At 37.3% G+C, this 25,356-nt stretch overlaps 2 protein-coding genes and 1 pseudogene across 7 annotated transcripts; 2 read left to right on the top strand and 1 right to left on the bottom strand.

The window, feature by feature from the left end:
- Positions 1-1,052: 1,052 nt before the first annotated feature.
- On the top strand, positions 1,053-8,960 carry LOC111391185 (protein SMG7-like). Of its 6 annotated transcripts, none has more exons than XM_023016346.1 (8): positions 1,053-1,193; positions 2,795-2,949; positions 3,242-3,853; positions 3,979-4,101; positions 4,460-4,689; positions 4,778-6,711; positions 6,883-7,011; positions 8,503-8,960. In XM_023016346.1, the coding sequence occupies exons 2-6, from the start codon at positions 2,878-2,880 to the stop codon at positions 6,687-6,689; spliced, it is 2,949 nt and encodes a 982-aa protein (XP_022872114.1). In that variant the 5' UTR covers positions 1,053-1,193; positions 2,795-2,877; the 3' UTR covers positions 6,690-6,711; positions 6,883-7,011; positions 8,503-8,960. The 6 variants fall into 6 exon arrangements, with proteins under 6 accessions (XP_022872114.1, XP_022872112.1, XP_022872110.1 ...); XM_023016344.1 differs by having other exon boundaries at positions 8,427-8,960; XM_023016342.1 differs by having other exon boundaries at positions 8,415-8,960.
- A 2,871-nt stretch (positions 8,961-11,831) lies between these two features.
- LOC111391180 (protein SMG7-like) lies at positions 11,832-19,968 on the top strand. The gene is made up of 8 exons (XM_023016335.1): positions 11,832-11,972; positions 13,574-13,728; positions 14,021-14,632; positions 14,758-14,880; positions 15,239-15,468; positions 15,786-17,719; positions 17,891-18,019; positions 19,423-19,968. Exons 2-6 carry the CDS (start codon positions 13,657-13,659, stop codon positions 17,695-17,697), a joined length of 2,949 nt encoding a protein of 982 aa, XP_022872103.1. The 5' UTR covers positions 11,832-11,972; positions 13,574-13,656; the 3' UTR covers positions 17,698-17,719; positions 17,891-18,019; positions 19,423-19,968.
- Positions 19,969-20,332: 364 nt separating this feature from the next.
- Positions 20,333-25,356, bottom strand: part of LOC111391161 — a 13,924-nt pseudogene continuing 8,900 nt past the window's right edge.

The raw sequence follows: 25,356 nt of genomic DNA, 5'->3' as shown, positions 1-25,356 counted from the left end.
GGGGGCTAAGAAAGCTCACATAATAGTCAAATGGCAGCCATTGCCACACCTAAATCGATACCATCATCAGCATCTCAAATTGCCAATCGCCCCAGCAACAAAAACCCACCGTTCATTGTAGATTACAAATCGACAAACCCCAAAATTGACACCAAAGATCCAAAAATCAAATCTCCACCAATCGCCACCATTACTAGTGATTGTCAAATCCTCACACAACTATAATCGAAACTCATAAAATCAAAAAATGAAAATAAAATTGTTACAAATCTTCAATAGATTTATGAAAGAAATTTTGATTTGCATTGAGATGACGACTTCGACCACCGGTCTGGGTGGGAGTCAGGAAGGGGAAGCCGCGAAAGGGAAAGATAGATTTTTGTTTCATGGATGCCCACCACTAGCTTATAGGTTTTTCATGAGAGTGGGATGGAGTGAGGCACGTGGGTAGGTTTCTTTTTTCAGTTTTTTGGTTTATTTTTATGTTAAATTTGAGGAGTTATCATTTGGTTAAAATCAAATTTTTTGGTCAACTAACGGCACAATTTGTACCTTAGCTGCATATTTCTGAAAAGTTAGGGACCTTTATTAGCATAAATTAAAGGTAAGAGTAAAATCTACAAAAATTAAAAAGTTAAAAGACTGCTGCTGCAATTTTCCCATAAAATGTATAATAAAAACACGGAAGCGTTTCTCTTACACATGAATTTGACAAATATTTTTGACAAATAATCATGATCTTTAAATGAAGCAAATCCAACGTCACGATTATTTGTTAAAAATACTTGTCAAATCCATGTATAGGATGAACGCTACCATAAAACATATTAAAATCCACTTTTATCAAACAGCATAAATTTACAGAGGGAGATACTATATGTACCAAATCATTTACGAAATGGGTGATCGAATTGACAAGTGTCGTGTCTTTATTGGAGTGGACAGGCGCCCCTCCAATAGGGGGTATCACTTGTCAATTCGATTAAAAATTAGGTAAGAGATTTGGTACAAGTAAATTAATTCTATCTCCAAATCACGGCCCGATTAGAAAACCTAACCCGTCTTCTGCTCACCGTATATAAGTGCCTTTGTTCAATCGTACATAGACCCACCTATTTCTTTGAATTGGAAAAATCCGGGAATAGTCGCGGTGTGATCTTTGCAGATCTGGTGGTTCTTTATAAATTCTTTTGGTAATTTTTTTATCTGCTGAGTTCTAAATAATTCTTGACGACTTCGGCTTGTATTGGTACATTCTTTTGAATCTATGTTTTTCTTCTTGGTGGATATTGTTTAAATGTGAACACGGTTGATTTCAGGGTCTTATTTACTTGAGTCACCTTTCATTTTTTGGGTTAATATCTCATTCTCCTCCCTACTTTCGTAATTGACACACGTTTGACGTTTTGTTTGAGTTATCTTTTGATTTCCAATTCATCATTAATGAAGTTGATTGATTTTAGGTTTTGCTTTCTCTATCTCCTATCAATTTTTGTAGTTGAAGAATACTTGCTGTATGAAGTTATATTATTAAGTTTTTTTAGTCATTGATTTTCCAATTCATTATTAATGAAGTCGATTGACTTTAGGGTTTTGATTTTCTGGATTTTTGGTTTAATAATTTTGGTTAACATTAATCTTCCTTTTTACTATTTTACAATTGAAAGATTTGTTATGCTTCGTGAGTTTGTTAATTTTAAAACTAAACCTTTTATGCTTATATACTTAAAATACCATTTGTAATGACCGGGAAGGTTCTGTATGTGTAGAGATAGAGAGTCCAGAATTTTCAGTGTCAATCCTTTTTTTGTTGTTAAAAGCTGGTAAAAATGTATTATGTTTTTACGCGGAATCTTGTTCAAATGAATTGGAAGAAATTTATGTTTAAATAAGTTGGAAGTGAACTATTTCATTCAAGTAAGGCAAAATGATGGACAATCTGAAACCACACTTACAGATACTTTTTAGGGTTTTATATTGTGGACATGTAGGGACATAGATGGACTCATGCACATTCTTCGGAGCATTATGTTTAAAAGGTTGATCGGGTGTTCAGGCATTCCCGTAAGCAAGGCATAAGCTTCAATGTATACCAGAAAAAAAAAAGACAGAGTAAAGTAATTAAAATGCGAAATAATCTCATAATAAATCATAAAATCTCTTCAAAATTTAAATAGAATAATTTAAAATGTTCAAAAAAATAAAAAATAAAAAATAAAAAATAAATCCATGAAGTAACAAAAAGGAAACTATTTCTTTAGTTGGTGGAGCAACGGACTATTCCCAAAGTGGACTAGTATAAATATTTTTTTTAAGTTGTAGCTGGTTCCCAAGGTGGTTTAATAGGGAGACAATTTTTTAATGCTTTAGCAATAGCTAGTGAGGCAATGGGCTATTTACAAAGTTGGGTCCAGAGGAATTTTTAATATTTTTTGCCCTGCGCCATAAGCAAAGTAAATAAGTCTAGAGAATTAAATAGTGAATGCCTCACAAGCATTGAAGCATGTCTCCAGAAATGCCACCCGATCAGGGCCTTAAGGTGTTTTTTATTTGCCATGCTTTGAGATGTTGAGATTTTTTAAACAATTGGAGCATCTTATATGACATGGGTCAGCAATTGGAAATGTCAAGATCTGGTTTCATTAATGGGAATTTCTGTTGAACAGAATACTTATATTTATGATATGTGGGCGGAAAATGGGGGTTTTCTGAATTCGGATTATTCAGACTAAGTCTCATTATTTCAGTTTTCATTCACTCGCATCATTTTGCTAATTAGTATGCTTTATTGCAGGCTATTCCTGGTAGCTTAAATACTTTTTATTGCTTCTGAAGTTTCATTGATTGGATTTGATTTTTTCGACACTTGTTTGATGGATGATGGCTATTCCAATGGATGATTACAAGGAAAATTCATCAAGGGAACGTGTTCAGCACCTCTTCAACAAGGTATATGTGTTCTTTAGTCCAAAAGATTATCTCTTTGTGGGTGGAAATTGAGTTTGGCATTCTTCATGTGAATGTTTGTGTCGTATAATGTGGCCTAGATTACGTTTCTTTTTGTAGAACATTGGCAAAGGGGTTACCTTCGAAAAATCATCCAATTACCTCATCGAGATAAACGAGGCATACAAATGCAGAATTATCTTGTTTGGTTTAGTTGGCGTTTTTAAAAAGATATAATTATTATGTTCTCTTTAATCAATTATGTTTCTTTGACTGATTTCTCATTCCACTATAGAATGTTGAATTGGAGGCCAAGCGTAGGAAAGCCGCCCAAGCCAGAATCCCTTCTGATCCAAATGCATGGCAAAAGATGCGTGAAAACTATGAGGCTATTGTCCTTGAAGACCATGCTTTTTCTGAACAAAACGACGTAGAGTATGCTTTGTGGCAGTTGCATTACAGGAGAATTGAGGAATTACGGGCACTCTTCAACGCCTCTCTAGCTTCATCAGGACCAGCTGCACCCCCGAATGGGGAAGTTCCTTCCCGAGCTGGACCTGATCGACTGACCAAAATCCGTTCCCAGCTCAAGGCGTTTCTTTCTGAGACCACTGGATTTTATCATGATTTGATGTTGAAGATAAGGGTAAAGTATGGTCTACCACTGGATAATTTTTCCGATGATCCACACAATCAAATTTCCTCGTTAGAACATGGAAATAAATTTTCTGAGAAGAATAAGGGATTGATATCCTGTCATCGCTGTTTGATTTATCTGGGGGATCTTGCACGATACAAGGGCTTATATGGGGAAGGGGACTCTAAAGCTCGGGAATTTGCAGCTGCGTCCAGTTATTATATGCAAGCTTCTTCACTTTGGCCTTCTAGTGGTAATCCACATCACCAGGTAAACCCTTCTTGAACTTCATAGTGGTTTTTAGTTGGCAACTTTTGTCATTAATTGCCTCTTCCTATATTTTGGATATGGTTGTCCTGCTTGGTTATTAACTTGTAGTTCTCTTAATTTTTCAGGTTGCTATACTGGCAGGATATTCCAATGATGAACTGGGGTCTATATATTGCTACTTCCGAAGCCTAGCTGTTGAGAACCCTTTCATCACTGCAAGGGACAACTTGATCATCGCATTCGAAAAGGTAACTATTCAGTATATGAACAAGTACGAGGATGTTAAGTTCATTAAAATTTTCACCTTTAACCTAGTATATAACTATGTTCTTATTTTTTCACTTGTTGTTATTATCTTTTTTACGAGTGTTAGGCTTAACTCCATGTCTGTTCCTGAGAGTAGAGAATAGCATTCGTGATTGAAATTGGTGCTTTGTTACCTAATAAGAACAAAACATGAAGTAGAAAGTGCCATTTGATCAAGTATTACTATGTCACAAGGACCTCTTTTCTTGCTTCAATTTTTCAAGATTCTTGTTACCTTCCCATCAACCAATGGCACTTTTACACCATTGTTCTCGTCATTAATTTTCTCTATTTTGGCAGAATCGTCAGAGTTATACCCAACTTCTTGGTGATGCTAAAGCTTTGGTGAAGGCAGCACCTTCGAGGATGCCTGGGTACAGGAGAGGTAAAGGTGAAACTAGGACTTCTATTAAAGATAATAAGGTGGAAGCAAGTTCAGCTAAGAAAAGAGCTTCTGGCGTTGCTGATCTTTTGAAAGCCTTCATCACACGATTTGTTCGACTAAATGGCATTCTTTTCACGCGGACAAGGTCTGTTCTGAATTTTTACACTGTTTAGTATATTGTGACATTAAAATGACAAACCAATGATGCTTATACGTTTCTCATGTTTATCCAGCTTGGAAACTTTTGAGGAAGTCTTCTCAATGGTTAGAAATGATTTGTTAGAACTTCTTTCTTCTGGGCCAGATGAGGAGTTCAACTTTGGTTCTGATGCTGCACTGTGTCAACTAGTAATTGTCAGACTGATCATTATTCTCATATTTATTGTTCATGATGTGAGCAAGGAAAACAAAAACCAATCATATGCTGATAGCCTACAGCGTTCAGTCCTGCTTCATAATGCATTTACTGCTACCTTCGAATTTATGGGTTATGTACTTGAACGCTGCAACAAGTTGAATGATCCTTCATCTAGCTTTTTATTGCCTGGTATCATGGTTTTTGTAGAATGGTTAGCCTGTAACCATAATGTTGCAGTAGACAGTGGTTTGGAGGAGAAGCAAGCGAATGTTAGATCCTTTTTTTGGAACAATGTTATCGCCTTCTTTAATAAGCTCTTATCAAGTGGATATGTATATATTGGTGAAGATGAAGACGAAACATGTTTCTCCCATGCGAGTGAGTACGATGAATTTGAGACTGCTAATCGTCTTGCATTGCCTGAAGACTTTGAATTGAGAGGATTCTTTCCTCTTCTTCCTGCTCAAGTTACCCTCGATTTTTCAAGGAAGCATAGTTTTGGAAGTGATGGTGGCAATAAGGAAAAGAAAGCCCGCATTCAGAGGATTATTGCAGCTGGAAAGGCTCTCGCAAATGTGGTCCAGATTGGGAAGGAGGGAATATATTTTGACACGAAGTTGAAGAAATTCTTGATCGGTGTTGAACCCCAAATTTCTGTTGATTATCCACTCACCAGCCCTTTAGAAGATCCCAAAATAAATGGTAATTCGCTAGAAAATTCTGTTGAGGGCCAAGTGGTTCTAGCTGCTAGGCCCAAGCTGGAGGTTGATGCTGAAGGAGAGGAAGACGACGAGGTTATTGTCTTCAGGCCATCTAAGACTGAGAAGCATGTGAGTGACTTCGCATCAAAGTTAACTTCTTCAGAGGTTCTTGCTTCCACTGTTGGTGATGGAAGGGTTCATTGTGGGAATCAGAATGGGTCTGTTTCTGTTGGAGATGAGAGTTTCCTCTTACAGGGTGCTCCAAGCACTGGACGATCTATAGCTGTTGCTAACTGCACTTCTCAGTATATGCTACCAGTCCAACCCAGCTTTTCAAAGTACTTGGTAGAACAAGCTCCAACCCTGAATGGCTTGTCCCACTTGAGTTTGATGGAAAATGGATCTTTTATGAAACCTGCTCTGCAAGATCAATTGGGAGTGTCCCAGCCTGCTGCTTCTGCTGTTCCCTACCCTCGGTTTGTCAACACTGATTCTGGACATAATTATCCTGTTCAGATTTCACAAACTGCTGTAACATCTAAATTTGATTCCATTATGTACCCCAGAGCAGCTACTGATGGCCCGTTTGTCAAACCATCACCAGCCATATCAGCAGGCATAAAAAAGAATCCTGTGAATCAACCTGTTCGGTATTTTGGGCCCCCACCTGGCTTTGGTTCCACTCCTTCTAAAACTGTGGATGAGTCATTGAACAGCATGACATTGAAAAATGAAAATCATTTAACCCCTCAAATGGACGAACATAGCTGGCTAGATGGATATGAGTTATCTTCAAATCAAAGTGCTGGATTTAACAAGTCCATTAATCATGTGGGACCAAAATTCCCTTCTGCGAGCAAGAACAGTGGTTCAATGGGAAAGACAAGCTTCCCTTTCCCTGGGAAGCAAGTCTCTGTGATGCAAGTCCAGAGTCAAAACCAGAAAAGCTGGCTCGACTATCAGTTGCCAGAGCATTTGATGCAGTACCAGGAGCAGCAGCAACAATTTCATGGAGGAAATCAACATTATGTCAGGTCAAAGAAGTATCAAGGACAATCTCCTTTGGAAAGTCACTTCTTTGTGTGAGATGATTAGGGGAGCATAGATGGTAAGGTGTATTCTGCCTCTTTAGTTTTTAGTCTTCAAATCATTATTTTCTTCCTTCCCTCTCTATAGATGGGGGGCAGTTTCCTACTATCTTGAAATTGACTTTATGTTGAGATGCTCCACTTGAATTTCTACCACATCAAATTTTCTTAACGTATTAAGGTTTGAACAGTTTGACGCGACAAATATCCATGGCTGGGTTGCTATCATTTCCACCATTGCTTTTGCTGAATCTTCCGTGTTGAGTTTTTGTTGGAGCATGGTAGTAGTTGGAGTGTTGAAGGCACCTGATTTTGAACAGGTTTCTCTCTGTCAATTGACTTTTTCTTTTAAGATGTTAGTTTTTCCTTTCAAATTACGTAAAATAATCAAAACGTCTGACACAGTAGCCTTTTATTTTGATTTTATACTGACTGAATGTGTTTGTTCTTCTGAGTGTTAGTTTCTTCCTTTTGGCATATTTCTCTTTTTCCTTTTCTCAACTGTGGTTTTCAGCTCGAGGAAAATGGTTTTTTTCATGTGAAAGTGATTTTGCAATCTTTGGCCTTGCTGTTTGAGCATCGCTTGCATTTAATTTTTTCCCCCCTTGGTTCTCTCTATTTTTAGCTCCTAATGAATGCATATATGACCATTTAGGGTCCTTTTGATTGAGAGTTCCAACATCTTTTTCTCTTTTACTTTTGGTTCGATTGAAGAGAGGACAGACTGGGTCTGCCTAACTGTACTTTGCCCCCATTTTCTTTTTTCACTGGTCTAGACGAGTTGTTTGGTAGAAGGGGTGTTGCCTTTGGTTACCAATTTATTAGTACCTTCTCTATCTCGTGTTTTATTTTTGCGATAAAATCTTGCTCCGAGTACCTTATGTGTGCTTGTGTATGTTTCTTGCAAGATGAATGATAACTACCTTCACCATTAGCCTTACAAGAGAAAGTGCTCATTTTATCCCTTAAATAGCAACTATCTCTATATTTGTCTTACCTTCCCCAACATCCTTCAATCAGATGAAGAACTTGACTTCCTACAATGCGATCTGTTTAATGATGTAGATATTGCCAATCGGCTCCTTGATAATGCTGTCATACTACTTCGCCACCAGAATATTCTCTCCTGGGCACTGATGCATTTGTTACTTGGTAAATGTGTGTAGCTTGGCCTATGGAGTTATTTGACACTGCAATGATTTGATTAGTTTACTAAATGAAGTTTGTAGCAAATTGCTAAATGGATTTTTGCCTTTTGTAACTATTTTGGACATTTCTAAACCTTATTTAGAAAAACAATAGTCAAAAGCTATTGCCCCTTGAGGGAAAAAATAATGAATGGAGATTAGAGCATGGATTTAGCCTGGAGACCCATATTCTGATATTTCAAACCATGGCATGGCTGGAGTATCGTCATCCCACTAGCAGACTAGGTGCAGAAGGATATGCTTGTATTTTATTGAATGATTTAGGTTTGAGTCAATTTATTAGCACTCCATAATTTTGGTTTTATATTGAGAATTCGACTTAGGTTGATTATTCACAATGCGAATTAAAATGGTAGAATTTGATAGCTAAACCTCACCCCCAAAAAAGGGATTCATTTGGTCTTTTATACCTCTTTGTTGTCATTTTTATGTGTCATTGCCCTCTAGTTGGAGGCTCTCTGTAATTATAATGCCTTGTATCACACACTGGGTAAATTGTATTAATATGTTTTTAGTTTTATATGCAGCTTCGGCGAGCTTCCAGACCTATTGTATGGAGCTTATGATATCAATAGGTGATGTAACTGGTAATTTTACATGCAGGAGTGCCTTGTCTGGTTGGTCAGTCAGCCCTCTTCAGGAATATTGGGTTATTCCCTGCAGTTATGGGCATTTGGATGGAATCAATAGAAGTATTTGGTTATTCTATTTTGCTAGGTGAAAGTGCTCAACTGAATTGTTAGTACTTGCCTGAAATGCCGCACTAGGCATTTCAACAGCTAAACTTTCAAGTTATATTCTTGGCAGTCTCTACACTAGAGCTTTGCCTTTGCCTGAAGTTCTGAAATGATATATTCTGTGTGAAACTCGTGGGGAAGTTTCTGCGTTAGTGGAGTATGTTAAGGATGTTATTGGTATAACTATGAAATTAGTAACATCCAAGGAATGTGAACTTTCACATTTGATTTTTTTTATTTGTAATAATGTCGTGTCGCGTAAAACTCGTGGTTGCTTAACCGTTTATGAGATACATTGTGGTGTTACATTGTCTTTGGGATCAATGGTGTTCTTGTGTTGCAACTATCATAATGTTCGACCTTCTTTTCTTTATTATTGTTCGTCCTCTCCAATATTCCACGTGTTTCTTCAACCTTTTTGGAAGCTCTCCTGGCCCGTCTTTGGTTGGAAGAACATCTATGAAAATATGAAATCTTAATATAAAGATGCATTAGATGCTAGTGGACCGAATAAAGAAGTCAAATCTGTACCATTTCACCTCGTCCCGTTTTGTGCAGTACTATATTTAGTAAACTTCTAGTAAATCATCTTTGTTACCACATTTTTTTTTATTGGTAAATGTGTAATTATATAGATAAAAATTCATGTACAAGTACATTGGGTATACCAAATCTTGCAAAATCCCAACTAAATCATAAGATGTACCAACAACATAGTCCAACCACCCAAGGCTAGGGACTCAAAATGGATTAAAACATTAGGATGCAATGTAATCATTACTTGTGTTTTGATCCGTTTCACAATACTATTGAAGCGTGGTCTAAGATCTTCAAATATCAGTTTATTTGTTGCCATCCAAATGTTGTAGATGGTGCTAGCTAGTGTGATTCTTTTGGCTTTACTTTGCCAAAAAGTCCCTTGAGCCTACTTCTTAATCCATTTTGATGAGTTTGCTAACGTAGACATTGAAGGTGTAATACCCATCCACCTTCTGATCTGTTCCTACAATGACGCACTAAACGAAAAAGTGCTGGCTGGTTTCCTCCCTCTGCCCACAAAATGATGCAATTTCTGTCAATCTCTAGGTGATATAATTTATCTGGGTAAGTAGCTATGATTGGGCACTTAAGGATAAAAGAGTGTTTCGATGTGATGAATCCCTTCCAAACATCCGCTGCTCAGGTTTCCTTAGATCCCTTCGGTCGAAAACATGGGAACATCTATTCTCTTGTACAACCCTGGCTTCAGCACAATTACAATTTTCTACAGAAAAAAGGAACTGATCAAGAAGTGACTGCATCTTTGAAAAATATATTTTGCAAATATTCTACAAATAGAAAACATTTTTGCTGATTGCTATTCCTGTACTTCCACCAGCCCAAACTGGGCGACTACCCATAAAAAATTTGGCACTTCCTCTCTGGAAAAGAGATTAGGGAAAACCTTATTGATTAGGATCATATTGGATGGACTTGTATGCATGTTCAAGCTTCTTTGCAATGTCAGTCCTGCAGAATGTCTATGATGCCAAAAAACATAATGACATCATTATATTCCCCAGTTGGCTCTTCTACTAGTTGGATTTCAATGTCATTCTTCCTCTCAGTTCTTTCTACTCTTGCTGGCATGTTGAATCCCAATCTTATACTTGCCCACCTGCACCCAACAAGATTTCGAACACGTTCGTACATGATAATGCAAAATAAGTGAAACTCAACCCAGCCAATGCTTGACTAATAACAAACGAAGCCTTGTTCCGAATAAACTTGGGGATGGCTGTATGAATATTTTTTCACCAACCATTTTGATGTAAGCGCTATCAGAAACAGCCACATCGCCACCACAACTCCCTTCACCACCACCCACTACCAATGCTGACCTCCTTTATCGCTACCTTCCAGCTCATTGCACGTGTAGAAAATAAACCAAAAGACTCACCCCACTATTGGAAAAATAAAACTAAGGGTATGTTGGAGCCCCATTATTTGGCATTATAATGAGATGAATAATTTTATTTTTTTTAAATGAGTGGTTGAAATTTTTTTAATTTACGTGTAATATTATTTTATTGAAGATTGTGTGGTTAAAAGTATGAGAGAGAAAAATTTAATTTAATGTAATGAGAAATAATATGGCTCAAACGGGGGCTAAGAAAGCTCACATAATAGTCAAATGGCAGCCATTGCCACACCTAAATCGATACCATCATCAGCATCTCAAATTGCCAATCGCCCCAGCAACAAAAACCCACCGTTCATTGTAGATTACAAATCGACAAACCCCAAAATTGACACCAAAGATCCAAAAATCAAATCTCCACCAATCGCCACCGTTACTAGTGATTGTCAAATCCTCACACAACTATAATCGAAACTCATAAAATCAAAAAATGAAAATAAAATTGTTACAAATCTTCAATAGATTTATGAAAGAAATTTTGATTTGCATTGAGATGACGACTTCGACCACCGGTCTGGGTGGGAGTCGAGAAGGGGAAGCCGCGAAAGGGAAAGATAGATTTTTGTTTCATGGATGCCCACCACTAGCTTATAGGTTTTTCATGAGAGTGGGATGGAGTGAGGCACGTGGGTAGGTTTCTTTTTTCAGTTTTTTGGTTTATTTTTATGTTAAATTTGAGGAGTTATCATTTGGTTAAAATCAAATTTTTTGGTCAACTAACGGCACAATTTGTACCTTAGCTGCATATTTCTGAAAAGTTAGGGACCTTTATTAGCATAAATTAAAGGTAAGAGTAAAATCTACGAAAATTAAAAAGTTAAAAGACTGCTGCTGCAATTTTCCCATAAAATATATAATAAAAACACGGAAGCGTTTCTCTTACACATGAATTTGACAAATATTTTTGACAAATAATCATGATCTTTAAATGAAGCAAATCCAACGTCACGATTATTTGTTAAAAATACTTGTCAAATCCATGTATAGGATGAACGCTACCATAAAACATATTAAAATCCACTTTTATCAAACAGCATAAATTTACAGAGGGAGATGCTATATGTACCAAATTATTTACGAAATGGGTGATCGAATTGACAAGTGTCGTGTCTTTATTGGAGTGAACAGGCGCCCCTCCAATAGGGGGTATCACTTGTCAATTCGATTAAAAATTAGGTAAGAGATTTGGTACAAGTAAATTAATTCTATCTCCAAATCACGGCCCGATTAGAAAACCTAACCCGTCTTCTGCTCACCGTATATAAGTGCCTTTGTTCAATCGTACATAGACCCACCTATTTCTTTGAATTGGAAAAATCCGGGAATAGTCGCGGTGTGATCTTTGCAGATCTGGTGGTTCTTTATAAATTCTTTTGGTAATTTTTTTATCTGCTGAGTTCTAAATAATTCTTGACGACTTCGGCTTGTATTGGTACATTCTTTTGAATCTATGTTTTTCTTCTTGGTGGATATTGTTTAAATGTGAACACGGTTGATTTCAGGGTCTTATTTACTTGAGTCACCTTTCATTTTTTGGGTTAATATCTCATTCTCCTCCCTACTTTCGTAATTGACACACGTTTGACGTTTTGTTTGAGTTATCTTTTGATTTCCAATTCATCATTAATGAAGTTGATTGATTTTAGGTTTTGCTTTCTCTATCTCCTATCAATTTTTGTAGTTGAAGAATACTTGCTGTATGAAGTTATATTATTAAGTTTTTTTAGTCATTGATTTTCCAATTCATTATTAATGAAGTCGATTGACTTTAGGGTTTTGATTTTCTGGATTTTTGGTTTAATAATTTTGGTTAACATTAATCTTCCTTTTTACTATTTTACAATTGAAAGATTTGTTATGCTTCGTGAGTTTGTTAATTTTAAAACTAAACCTTTTATGCTTATATACTTAAAATACCATTTGTAATGACCGGGAAGGTTCTGTATGTGTAGAGATAGAGAGTCCAGAATTTTCAGTGTCAATCCTTTTTTTGTTGTTAAAAGCTGGTAAAAATGTATTATGTTTTTACGCGGAATCTTGTTCAAATGAATTGGAAGAAATTTATGTTTAAATAAGTTGGAAGTGAACTATTTCATTCAAGTAAGGCAAAATGATGGACAATCTGAAACCACACTTACAGATACTTTTTAGGGTTTTATATTGTGGACATGTAGGGACATAGATGGACTCGTGCACATTCTTCGGAGCATTATGTTTAAAAGGTTGATCGGGTGTTCAGGCATTCCCGTAAGCAAGGCATAAGCTTCAATGTATACCAGAAAAAAAAAAGACAGAGTAAAGTAATTAAAATGCGAAATAATCTCATAATAAATCATAAAATCTCTTCAAAATTTAAATAGAATAATTTAAAATGTTCAAAAAAATAAAAAATAAAAAATAAAAAATAAATCCATGAAGTAACAAAAAGGAAACTATTTCTTTAGTTGGTGGAGCAACGGACTATTCCCAAAGTGGACTAGTATAAATATTTTTTTTAAGTTGTAGCTGGTTCCCAAGGTGGTTTAATAGGGAGACAATTTTTTAATGCTTTAGCAATAGCTAGTGAGGCAATGGGCTATTTACAAAGTTGGGTCCAGAGGAATTTTTAATATTTTTTGCCCTGCGCCATAAGCAAAGTAAATAAGTCTAGAGAATTAAATAGTGAATGCCTCACAAGCATTGAAGCATGTCTCCAGAAATGCCACCCGATCAGGGCCTTAAGGTGTTTTTTATTTGCCATGCTTTGAGATGTTGAGATTTTTTAAACAATTGGAGCATCTTATATGACATGGGTCAGCAATTGGAAATGTCAAGATCTGGTTTCATTAATGGGAATTTCTGTTGAACAGAATACTTATATTTATGATATGTGGGCGGAAAATGGGGGTTTTCTGAATTCGGATTATTCAGACTAAGTCTCATTATTTCAGTTTTCATTCACTCGCATCATTTTGCTAATTAGTATGCTTTATTGCAGGCTATTCCTGGTAGCTTAAATACTTTTTATTGCTTCTGAAGTTTCATTGATTGGATTTGATTTTTTCGACACTTGTTTGATGGATGATGGCTATTCCAATGGATGATTACAAGGAAAATTCATCAAGGGAACGTGTTCAGCACCTCTTCAACAAGGTATATGTGTTCTTTAGTCCAAAAGATTATCTCTTTGTGGGTGGAAATTGAGTTTGGCATTCTTCATGTGAATGTTTGTGTCGTATAATGTGGCCTAGATTACGTTTCTTTTTGTAGAACATTGGCAAAGGGGTTACCTTCGAAAAATCATCCAATTACCTCATCGAGATAAACGAGGCATACAAATGCAGAATTATCTTGTTTGGTTTAGTTGGCGTTTTTAAAAAGATATAATTATTATGTTCTCTTTAATCAATTATGTTTCTTTGACTGATTTCTCATTCCACTATAGAATGTTGAATTGGAGGCCAAGCGTAGGAAAGCCGCCCAAGCCAGAATCCCTTCTGATCCAAATGCATGGCAAAAGATGCGTGAAAACTATGAGGCTATTGTCCTTGAAGACCATGCTTTTTCTGAACAAAACGACGTAGAGTATGCTTTGTGGCAGTTGCATTACAGGAGAATTGAGGAATTACGGGCACTCTTCAACGCCTCTCTAGCTTCATCAGGACCAGCTGCACCCCCGAATGGGGAAGTTCCTTCCCGAGCTGGACCTGATCGACTGACCAAAATCCGTTCCCAGCTCAAGGCGTTTCTTTCTGAGACCACTGGATTTTATCATGATTTGATGTTGAAGATAAGGGTAAAGTATGGTCTACCACTGGATAATTTTTCCGATGATCCACACAATCAAATTTCCTCGTTAGAACATGGAAATAAATTTTCTGAGAAGAATAAGGGATTGATATCCTGTCATCGCTGTTTGATTTATCTGGGGGATCTTGCACGATACAAGGGCTTATATGGGGAAGGGGACTCTAAAGCTCGGGAATTTGCAGCTGCGTCCAGTTATTATATGCAAGCTTCTTCACTTTGGCCTTCTAGTGGTAATCCACATCACCAGGTAAACCCTTCTTGAACTTCATAGTGGTTTTTAGTTGGCAACTTTTGTCATTAATTGCCTCTTCCTATATTTTGGATATGGTTGTCCTGCTTGGTTATTAACTTGTAGTTCTCTTAATTTTTCAGGTTGCTATACTGGCAGGATATTCCAATGATGAACTGGGGTCTATATATTGCTACTTCCGAAGCCTAGCTGTTGAGAACCCTTTCATCACTGCAAGGGACAACTTGATCATCGCATTCGAAAAGGTAACTATTCAGTATATGAACAAGTACGAGGATGTTAAGTTCATTAAAATTTTCACCTTTAACCTAGTATATAACTATGTTCTTATTTTTTCACTTGTTGTTATTATCTTTTTTACGAGTGTTAGGCTTAACTCCATGTCTGTTCCTGAGAGTAGAGAATAGCATTCGTGATTGAAATTGGTGCTTTGTTACCTAATAAGAACAAAACATGAAGTAGAAAGTGCCATTTGATCAAGTATTACTATGTCACAAGGACCTCTTTTCTTGCTTCAATTTTTCAAGATTCTTGTTACCTTCCCATCAACCAATGGCACTTTTACACCATTGTTCTCGTCATTAATTTTCTCTATTTTGGCAGAATCGTCAGAGTTATACCCAACTTCTTGGTGATGCTAAAGCTTTGGTGAAGGCAGCACCTTCGAGGATGCCTGGGTACAGGAGAGGTAAAGGTGAAACTAGGACTTCTATTAAAGATAATAAGGTGGAAGCAAGTTCAGCTAAGAAAAGAGCTTCTGGCGTTGCTGATCTTTTGAAAGCCTTCATCACACGATTTGTTCGACTAAATGGCATTCTTTTCACGCGGACAAGGTCTGTTCTGAATTTTTACACTGTTTAGTATATTGTGACATTAAAATGACAAACCAATGATGCTTATACGTTTCTCATGTTTATCCAGCTTGGAAACTTTTGAGGAAGTCTTCTCAATGGTTAGAAATGATTTGTTAGAACTTCTTTCTTCTGGGCCAGATGAGGAGTTCAACTTTGGTTCTGATGCTGCAGTTGTTCGACTAAATGGCATTCTTTTCACGCGGACAAGGTCTGTTCTGAATTTTTACACTGTTTAGTATATTGTGACATTAAAATTACAAACCAATGATGCTTATACGTTTCTCATGTTTATCCAGCTTGGAAACTTTTGAGGAAGTCTTCTCAATGGTTAGAAATGATTTGTTAGAACTTCTTTCTTCTGGGCCAGATGAGGAGTTCAACTTTGGTTCTGATGCTGCACTGTGTCAACTAGTAATTGTCAGACTGATCATTATTCTCATATTTATTGTTCATGATGTGAGCAAGGAAAACAAAAACCAATCATATGCTGATAGCCTACAGCGTTCAGTCCTGCTTCATAATGCATTTACTGCTACCTTCGAATTTATGGGTTATGTACTTGAACGCTGCAACAAGTTGAATGATCCTTCATCTAGCTTTTTATTGCCTGGTATCATGGTTTTTGTAGAATGGTTAGCCTGTAACCATAATGTTGCAGTAGACAGTGGTCTGGAGGAGAAGCAAGCGAATGTTAGATCCTTTTTTTGGAACAATGTTATCGCCTTCTTTAATAAGCTCTTATCAAGTGGATATGTATATATTGGTGAAGATGAAGACGAAACATGTTTCTCCCATGCGAGTGAGTACGATGAATTTGAGACTGCTAATCGTCTTGCATTGCCTGAAGACTTTGAATTGAGAGGATTCTTTCCTCTTCTTCCTGCTCAAGTTACCCTCGATTTTTCAAGGAAGCATAGTTTTGGAAGTGATGGTGGCAATAAGGAAAAGAAAGCCCGCATTCAGAGGATTATTGCAGCTGGAAAGGCTCTCGCAAATGTGGTCCAGATTGGGAAGGAGGGAATATATTTTGACACGAAGTTGAAGAAATTCTTGATCGGTGTTGAACCCCAAATTTCTGTTGATTATCCACTCACCAGCCCTTTAGAAGATCCCAAAATAAATGGTAATTCGCTAGAAAATTCTGTTGAGGGCCAAGTGGTTCTAGCTGCTAGGCCCAAGCTGGAGGTTGATGCTGAAGGAGAGGAAGACGACGAGGTTATTGTCTTCAGGCCATCTAAGACTGAGAAGCATGTGAGTGACTTCGCATCAAAGTTAACTTCTTCAGAGGTTCTTGCTTCCACTGTTGGTGATGGAAGGGTTCATTGTGGGAATCAGAATGGGTCTGTTTCTGTTGGAGATGAGAGTTTCCTCTTACAGGGTGCTCCAAGCACTGGACGATCTATAGCTGTTGCTAACTGCACTTCTCAGTATATGCTACCAGTCCAACCCAGCTTTTCAAAGTACTTGGTAGAACAAGCTCCAACCCTGAATGGCTTGTCCCACTTGAGTTTGATGGAAAATGGATCTTTTATGAAACCTGCTCTGCAAGATCAATTGGGAGTGTCCCAGCCTGCTGCTTCTGCTGTTCCCTACCCTCGGTTTGTCAACACTGATTCTGGACATAATTATCCTGTTCAGATTTCACAAACTGCTGTAACATCTAAATTTGATTCCATTATGTACCCCAGAGCAGCTACTGATGGCCCGTTTGTCAAACCATCACCAGCCATATCAGCAGGCATAAAAAAGAATCCTGTGAATCAACCTGTTCGGTATTTTGGGCCCCCACCTGGCTTTGGTTCCACTCCTTCTAAAACTGTGGATGAGTCATTGAACAGCATGACATTGAAAAATGAAAATCATTTAACCCCTCAAATGGACGAACATAGCTGGCTAGATGGATATGAGTTATCTTCAAATCAAAGTGCTGGATTTAACAAGTCCATTAATCATGTGGGACCAAAATTCCCTTCTGCGAGCAAGAACAGTGGTTCAATGGGAAAGACAAGCTTCCCTTTCCCTGGGAAGCAAGTCTCTGTGATGCAAGTCCAGAGTCAAAACCAGAAAAGCTGGCTCGACTATCAGTTGCCAGAGCATTTGATGCAGTACCAGGAGCAGCAGCAACAATTTCATGGAGGAAATCAACATTATGTCAGGTCAAAGAAGTATCAAGGACAATCTCCTTTGGAAAGTCACTTCTTTGTGTGAGATGATTAGGGGAGCATAGATGGTAAGGTGTATTCTGCCTCTTTAGTTTTTAGTCTTCAAATCATTATTTTCTTCCTTCCCTCTCTATAGATGGGGGGCAGTTTCCTACTATCTTGAAATTGACTTTATGTTGAGATGCTCCACTTGAATTTCTACCACATCAAATTTTCTTAACGTATTAAGGTTTGAACAGTTTGACGCGACAAATATCCATGGCTGGGTTGCTATCATTTCCACCATTGCTTTTGCTGAATCTTCCGTGTTGAGTTTTTGTTGGAGCATGGTAGTAGTTGGAGTGTTGAAGGCACCTGATTTTGAACAGGTTTCTCTCTGTCAATTGACTTTTTCTTTTAAGATGTTAGTTTTTCCTTTCAAATTACGTAAAATAATCAAAACGTCTGACACAGTAGCCTTTTATTTTGATTTTATACTGACTGAATGTGTTTGTTCTTCTGAGTGTTAGTTTCTTCCTTTTGGCATATTTCTCTTTTTCCTTTTCTCAACTGTGGTTTTCAGCTCGAGGAAAATGGTTTTTTTCATGTGAAAGTGATTTTGCAATCTTTGGCCTTGCTGTTTGAGCATCGCTTGCATTTAATTTTTTCCCCCCTTGGTTCTCTCTATTTTTAGCTCCTAATGAATGCATATATGACCATTTAGGGTCCTTTTGATTGAGAGTTCCAACATCTTTTTCTCTTTTACTTTTGGTTCGATTGAAGAGAGGACAGACTGGGTCTGCCTAACTGTACTTTGCCCCCATTTTCTTTTTTCACTGGTCTAGACGAGTTGTTTGGTAGAAGGGGTGTTGCCTTTGGTTACCAATTTATTAGTACCTTCTCTATCTCGTGTTTTATTTTTGCGATAAAATCTTGCTCCGAGTACCTTATGTGTGCTTGTGTATGTTTCTTGCAAGATGAATGATAACTACCTTCACCATTAGCCTTACAAGAGAAAGTGCTCATTTTATCCCTTAATTAGCAACTATCTCTATATTTGTCTTACCTTCCCCAACATCCTTCAATCAGATGAAGAACTTGACTTCCTACAATGCGATCTGTTTAATGATGTAGATATTGCCAATCGGCTCCTTGATAATGCTGTCATACTACTTCGCCACCAGAATATTCTCTCCTGGGCACTGATGCATTTGTTACTTGGTAAATGTGTGTAGCTTGGCCTATGGAGTTATTTGACACTGCAATGATTTGATTAGTTTACTAAATGAAGTTTGTAGCAAATTGCTAAATGGATTTTTGCCTTTTGTAACTATTTTGGACATTTCTAAACCTTATTTAGAAAAACAATAGTCAAAAGCTATTGCCCCTTGAGGGAAAAAATAATGAATGGAGATTAGAGCATGGATTTAGCCTGGAGACCCATATTCTGATATTTCAAACCATGGCATGGCTGGAGTATCGTCATCCCACTAGCAGACTAGGTGCAGAAGGATATGCTTGTATTTTATTGAATGATTTAGGTTTGAGTCAATTTATTAGCACTCCATAATTTTGGTTTTATATTGAGAATTCGACTTAGGTTGATTATTCACAATGCGAATTAAAATGGTAGAATTTGATAGCTAAACCTCACCCCCAAAAAAGGGATTCATTTGGTCTTTTATACCTCTTTGTTGTCATTTTTATGTGTCATTGCCCTCTAGTTGGAGGCTCTCTGTAATTATAATGCCTTGTATCACACACTGGGTAAATTGTATTAATATGTTTTTAGTTTTATATGCAGCTTCGGCGAGCTTCCAGACCTATTGTATGGAGCTTATGATATCAATAGGTGATGTAACTGGTAATTTTACATGCAGGAGTGCCTTGTCTGGTTGGTCAGTCAGCCCTCTTCAGGAATATTGGGTTATTCCCTGCAGTTATGGGCATTTGGATGGAATCAATAGAAGTATTTGGTTATTCTATTTTGCTAGGTGAAAGTGCTCAACTGAATTGTTAGTACTTGCCTGAAATGCCGCACTAGGCATTTCAACAGCTAAACTTTCAAGTTATATTCTTGGCAGTCTCTACACTAGAGCTTTGCCTTTGCCTGAAGTTCTGAAATGATATATTCTGTGTGAAACTCGTGGGGAAGTTTCTGCGTTAGTGGAGTATGTTAAGGATGTTATTGGTATAACTATGAAATTAGTAACATCCAAGGAATGTGAACTTTCACATTTGATTTTTTTTATTTGTAATAATGTCGTGTCGCGTAAAACTCGTGGTTGCTTAACCGTTTATGAGATACATTGTGGTGTTACATTGTCTTTGGGATCAATGGTGTTCTTGTGTTGCAACTATCATAATGTTCGACCTTCTTTTCTTTATTATTGTTCGTCCTCTCCAATATTCCACGTGTTTCTTCAACCTTTTTGGAAGCTCTAGTGGCCCGTCTTTGGTTGGAAGAACATCTATGAAAATATGAAATCTTAATATAAAGATGCATTAGATGCTAGTGGACCGAATAAAGAAGTCAAATCTGTACCATTTCACCTCGTCCCGTTTTGTGCAGTACTATATTTAGTAAACTTCTAGTAAATCATCTTTGTTACCACATTTTTTTTTATTGGTAAATGTGTAATTATATAGATAAAAATTCATGTACAAGTACATTGGGTATACCAAATCTTGCAAAATCCCAACTAAATCATAAGATGTACCAACAACATAGTCCAACCACCCAAGGCTAGGGACTCAAAATGGATTAAAACATTAGGATGCAATGTAATCATTACTTGTGTTTTGATCCGTTTCACAATACTATTGAAGCGTGGTCTAAGATCTTCAAATATCAGTTTATTTGTTGCCATCCAAATGTTGTAGATGGTGCTAGCTAGTGTGATTCTTTTGGCTTTACTTTGCCAAAAAGTCCCTTGAGCCTACTTCTTAATCCATTTTGATGAGTTTGCTAACGTAGACATTGAAGGTGTAATACCCATCCACCTTCTGATCTGTTCCTACAATGACGCACTAAACGAAAAAGTGCTGGCTGGTTTCCTCCCTCTGCCCACAAAATGATGCAATTTCTGTCAATCTCTAGGTGATATAATTTATCTGGGTAAGTAGCTATGATTGGGCACTTAAGGATAAAAGAGTGTTTCGATGTGATGAATCCCTTCCAAACATCCGCTGCTCAGGTTTCCTTAGATCCCTTCGGTCGAAAACATGGGAACATCTATTCTCTTGTACAACCCTGGCTTCAGCACAATTACAATTTTCTACAGAAAAAAGGAACTGATCAAGAAGTGACTGCATCTTTGAAAAATATATTTTGCAAATATTCTACAAATAGAAAACATTTTTGCTGATTGCTATTCCTGTACTTCCACCAGCCCAAACTGGGCGACTACCCATAAAAAATTTGGCACTTCCTCTCTGGAAAAGAGATTAGGGAAAACCTTATTGATTACAACTTTCTCCATACTTACGGGAAAAGCATAAAAGAAAAATTGCTTATATCTACATGAAAATTGAAGAATGGAAAGAATGGAAGTATATATGCAATAATAATCCCTCTTAATCTCCCCATTAATCGCTCAAAACTTGCAGAGGAGGTTGATGTTTTATGTATCTTCTGCAAAAACTCTGAGTACGTAATAGCGAAAACGCCTGGAGCATTGCTTAGGATCGACAGCCGAGATTGAGTTAGGATCATATTGGATGGACTTGTATGCATGTTCAAGCTTCTTTGCAATGTCAGTCCTGCAGAATGTCTATGATGCCAAAAAACATAATGACATCATTATATTCCCCAGTTGGCTCTTCTACTAGTTGGATTTCAATGTCATTCTTCCTCTCAGTTCTTTCTACTCTTGCTGGCATGTTGAATCCCAATCTTATACTTGCCCACCTGCACCCAACAAGATTTCGAACACGTTCGTACATGATAATGCAAAATAAGTGAAACTCAACCCAGCCAATGCTTGACTAATAACAAACGAAGCCTTGTTCCGAATAAACTTGGGGATGGCTGTATGAATATTTTTTCACCAACCATTTTGATTCCAACATTAAGATATTGACATGAATATACTGCTAAACCACTTCGTCTGAATGTTCTTTGACAAGATGTTCAACATAATATCAAAAGTAGCAAAAATTCTTGGTTCAAGTCTTGCGGTATCTATTTATGAAAATTGTTCACATGACATGCATTAGATAAAAAAATAATTGCTCTTAAAGAGGTGAATCAAAGAAAATTGTCCCTCTAACCAATAAACTTTTAGATGAGGTAGTTTAACATATACAACCATAAAGATTCAATAACACAGTTCAATGTAGAATCATCTTACCCTGTGGGGTCCAGAAGCAATTGATCCACATCTGCTCTTGATAGACGTGGAACTGAGTCAGTTTCTGAGCTGCAATTATCTATATCACAGTTGAAACCAAGTATCTTGATTTTGAGCCATGATAGAAGAAATTGTTTAATCACGACTAATATTCCGTATCAAACATGAGCTCGATAATATGTAAATTGGAAATGTTGAAAATTAGTAATTACCAACAGGGGTTATCGCACCAGAGGGAGTATGGTCATCATGTGATGCGTCTGTGAAGTGAAGACCAACCAGAAGGCTATAGTCCATAATTCTCTCCCGTTCAAGAAATTCACAGTCCCTGTCAACTTGTCTGCAGAAACAAGTAATATTCCGATTAACCTCTCCTAAAAATCCTGAGAAACGAAATGGCCTTGACAACACGAGGAGACAGGCATGAAACCGAAATTTTTTACCTACAAAAATCTTGAAACCATGTCTTTTGAAGTCGAAAGATGAAATTAAAATCGAGTTCCTTGAGAGTTGTCGTGGCATCAATCTCTGACTCGGGTTTATCAGTTAGTCGGCCAAAAGTTGAGCCATTCAAATCGTACCTCGTATGGATCATTTACTCAGAATAGGAGAGATTTCCCATAATGATGAACCTCACCTAAATCATCAGTCACATTAAACCTTTTTATGAAGAAGCAATGTCTATATATCGTCTGCTTCTGATAATACCTTCTTTTGAGCAGGACCATTCAACTTTACACAATGCAGCCCAAAATATTTAGTCACTAGATTATTCTCGAATGCATGAACATGATTATAATACGCATTTAGCATCCTTAATAGAACCTAACAACGAAATGGAAAAGTGATAAAAGATATCCTGTTTGCTGATTTCACTCATACATTTAGATGAACTTAAATTAGGAATTCTCACTTTTACTTCTGCTTTTTTCATCATCTTTATCATATAATGATCATCGTGAGTTTAGTAAAGAAGCTTCCACTTTTTCCAGGGGAAGAAAGTTCGCGCAATGCATCATCATCACATATCGATAACATATAATCTGCTGGATCAACTTTGAATAACATCCTCAGAGTCCTGAAAATTATCAAGACAGGTAACTAAGAATTCGTCAGGCTTGATTTGCACGAAATTATGATTTTGAATTTCCTAATGAGAGAATCTAATTCAAATTTTGAATCATACAGAAGAAGTAGATTTTAAGCTACTTTTAAGAACAACCAAACATGAAAATGTCAGCAATTCAAGCTCTTTTTGTAATAGACCTTGCAGAACAAGATCTTACCTGCATAGTTTTGGACAATAATCTTTCCATCTAAATTCACAGGATTGGTGAGGTGGAGTAATTTTGGATCCCTCGGTAGGGAATTTTGTCCAATAGTTTTCCCTGGGGTCAAAAGCTGATGGCTTCAGATCAAGCGATGGAGGTGGACTGGGTCTTCCAACAGAATGCCTATGAAGTTAGCAAACGGTATAGGTATCGATTCATATTTCTCCTTTGTGTTGGACACTGTGTAGTCGAATAAGTACAATTGTGTGCTGATCGACCTAATATTTATATTCCTACCGTGTATAGGATTTTACGGGATGGGTTTTGTCATTTTTGTATACAGAGAGATGTGAAAAAAAAAATAATTAGCACTCTCCTAATATCCAGAAAGGCGTTTTGTGAATCAGTCTGATTCCGAACCTTCTTTTTGAAGAAAATTTCGGTATAGATGTTATATCAGCTACATTAAAAAAGAACAGATACGCCAAAAGTATTTGAGAGATCTGATGAAATTGAAGCAGAAGAATAAATCATACCGAATTTCCAGCTGCAAATTGAGCATTAGCTCATATTTCCTATGAGCTTTGCACGTTGTCTCTCCTTGTTTTTTCACTATTTTAGGTATCCTTAGAGAGCTGCTTCTTGAATTTACATAATCAAACTGTAAACCGTCATCAGAGTCATTTCCGGCCATTCCATTCCGAACAGATCCAGGAGGCGAAGGTGCAGCATCAGACAACCGCATTCGGCCAAAATCCCTATCTACACCAGCATCTATTCTACTGTCGACCAACATTCTTTGTGGCCTAACGCTCGTATCTGAGCCCTTTGTGGAATTCCGAACTGCAAGCTTTTTCTGCGATGGCCATACAGGGACCTTTTCACCTGGACAAACCTTACAATCTTTCAAATCGGTGTTAAAAACTTCTTGAGGATCCCATTCAAGATTTCCTTCCAATAGTGATCCAGATGGATAATAAGTCCCGCTTTGTTCCTTTAGATCCAAATCCCTACGTAAAAACTCCCATCTGCCCATTTAAATGTTCCATTTCCTTTAGGCAATCCATCTTCCCAATTCCCTTCATACACATTCCCATTAGTCCAACACATTTTCCCGTTCCCATAAATTGTTCCATTCCTCCATTCCCCTACATAACAATTCCCATTTTTCCATTGATATTTCCCCGTTCCTTCTTGTACTCCTCTACTCCATTCGCCATCATAACTATCTCCATTTCCATATTCCTTAACACCACGACCATGCTTAAAATTCACGATCCAAGAGCCCCTATAAGTATCCCCATTCAGCCTCGTATACATACCTTCATCCATGAAACCATTCTTAAAGCTACCCTCATACATCGCCCCGGATGGCCAACTAAACGTACCTTTTCCCATCGTCTTGCCTCTAAACCAGTTGCCTACGTACAAACAACTATCTGTCCACAAGTATTTTCCATATCCACGAGGGAAATTATCGGACCAATACCTTGTGTAATAATCACCATTGGGGTCGCCTCTCAAGCCTTCATCCCTAAGGCAGATTTATCTTCCTATTAGAATTATACAAATTTTCTTCTTTAATTTCTCAATGCAGATCATTATCTTTTCTTAATTCTCATTGAATTCTGAGTATCCAGGTGAAGAAAGATGAGCAGATGGACATTGCTCAATGCCCAGCCATGCAAAAAAAAGGCCAAATGCCCGCAGTGGTAAAGCAAGAGAGTTCTATGCGGAGCATCGGAGGTTCGAATCCTCGCGGCAACTGGAAAGCAACATTTATGTTGGAAGGCAGTTTCCCTGTGGAGACGAAATTATGGTGCGCTTTGTCGCCCTTCCGAAGGTCCTATCCGCATGTCGTAAAGAGAGATTTATAGGGAGGAGAACCGCGTCCCGAATGTTTGGTCCAAGTGTATATAAGTTGTGACTGCATCCAGATTTACCTATGTGGCAAACCGAGGGGGAAGGCCGTCACTCCTCATGATTAATTAAGCGAAGCTTGAAAACCTGAGTTAAAAAAAAAAAAAAAAAAAAAAGGAAAAATTTCTTCATGGGGAAAAAAAAAAAAAAAAAAAAAAAAAAAAAAAAAAAAAAAAAGAAAGA

The sequence above is a fragment of the Olea europaea genome, unplaced genomic scaffold (genome assembly GCF_002742605.1).
Source record: "Olea europaea var. sylvestris unplaced genomic scaffold, O_europaea_v1 scaffold760, whole genome shotgun sequence".
NCBI lineage: Eukaryota > Viridiplantae > Streptophyta > Magnoliopsida > Lamiales > Oleaceae > Olea > Olea europaea.
The sequence above is the reverse complement of the archived record's forward strand: the minus strand, read 5'-3'. Positions and strand labels throughout refer to the sequence as shown.

Excerpts from the sequence above, each read along its gene's own strand:
- LOC111391185 (XM_023016346.1), top strand. The coding sequence starts at position 2,878 with ATGATGGCTATTCCAATGGATGATTACAAGGAAAATTCATCAAGGGAA. Across the intron at positions 2,950-3,241 it reads TTCAGCACCTCTTCAACAAG|AATGTTGAATTGGAGGCCAA; the intron begins GTATATGTGTTC and ends ATTCCACTATAG. Across the intron at positions 4,690-4,777 it reads ATTCTTTTCACGCGGACAAG|CTTGGAAACTTTTGAGGAAG; the intron begins GTCTGTTCTGAA and ends ATGTTTATCCAG.
- LOC111391180 (XM_023016335.1), top strand. The coding sequence starts at position 13,657 with ATGATGGCTATTCCAATGGATGATTACAAGGAAAATTCATCAAGGGAA. Across the intron at positions 14,633-14,757 it reads GTGGTAATCCACATCACCAG|GTTGCTATACTGGCAGGATA; the intron begins GTAAACCCTTCT and ends TTAATTTTTCAG. Across the intron at positions 15,469-15,785 it reads ATTCTTTTCACGCGGACAAG|CTTGGAAACTTTTGAGGAAG; the intron begins GTCTGTTCTGAA and ends ATGTTTATCCAG.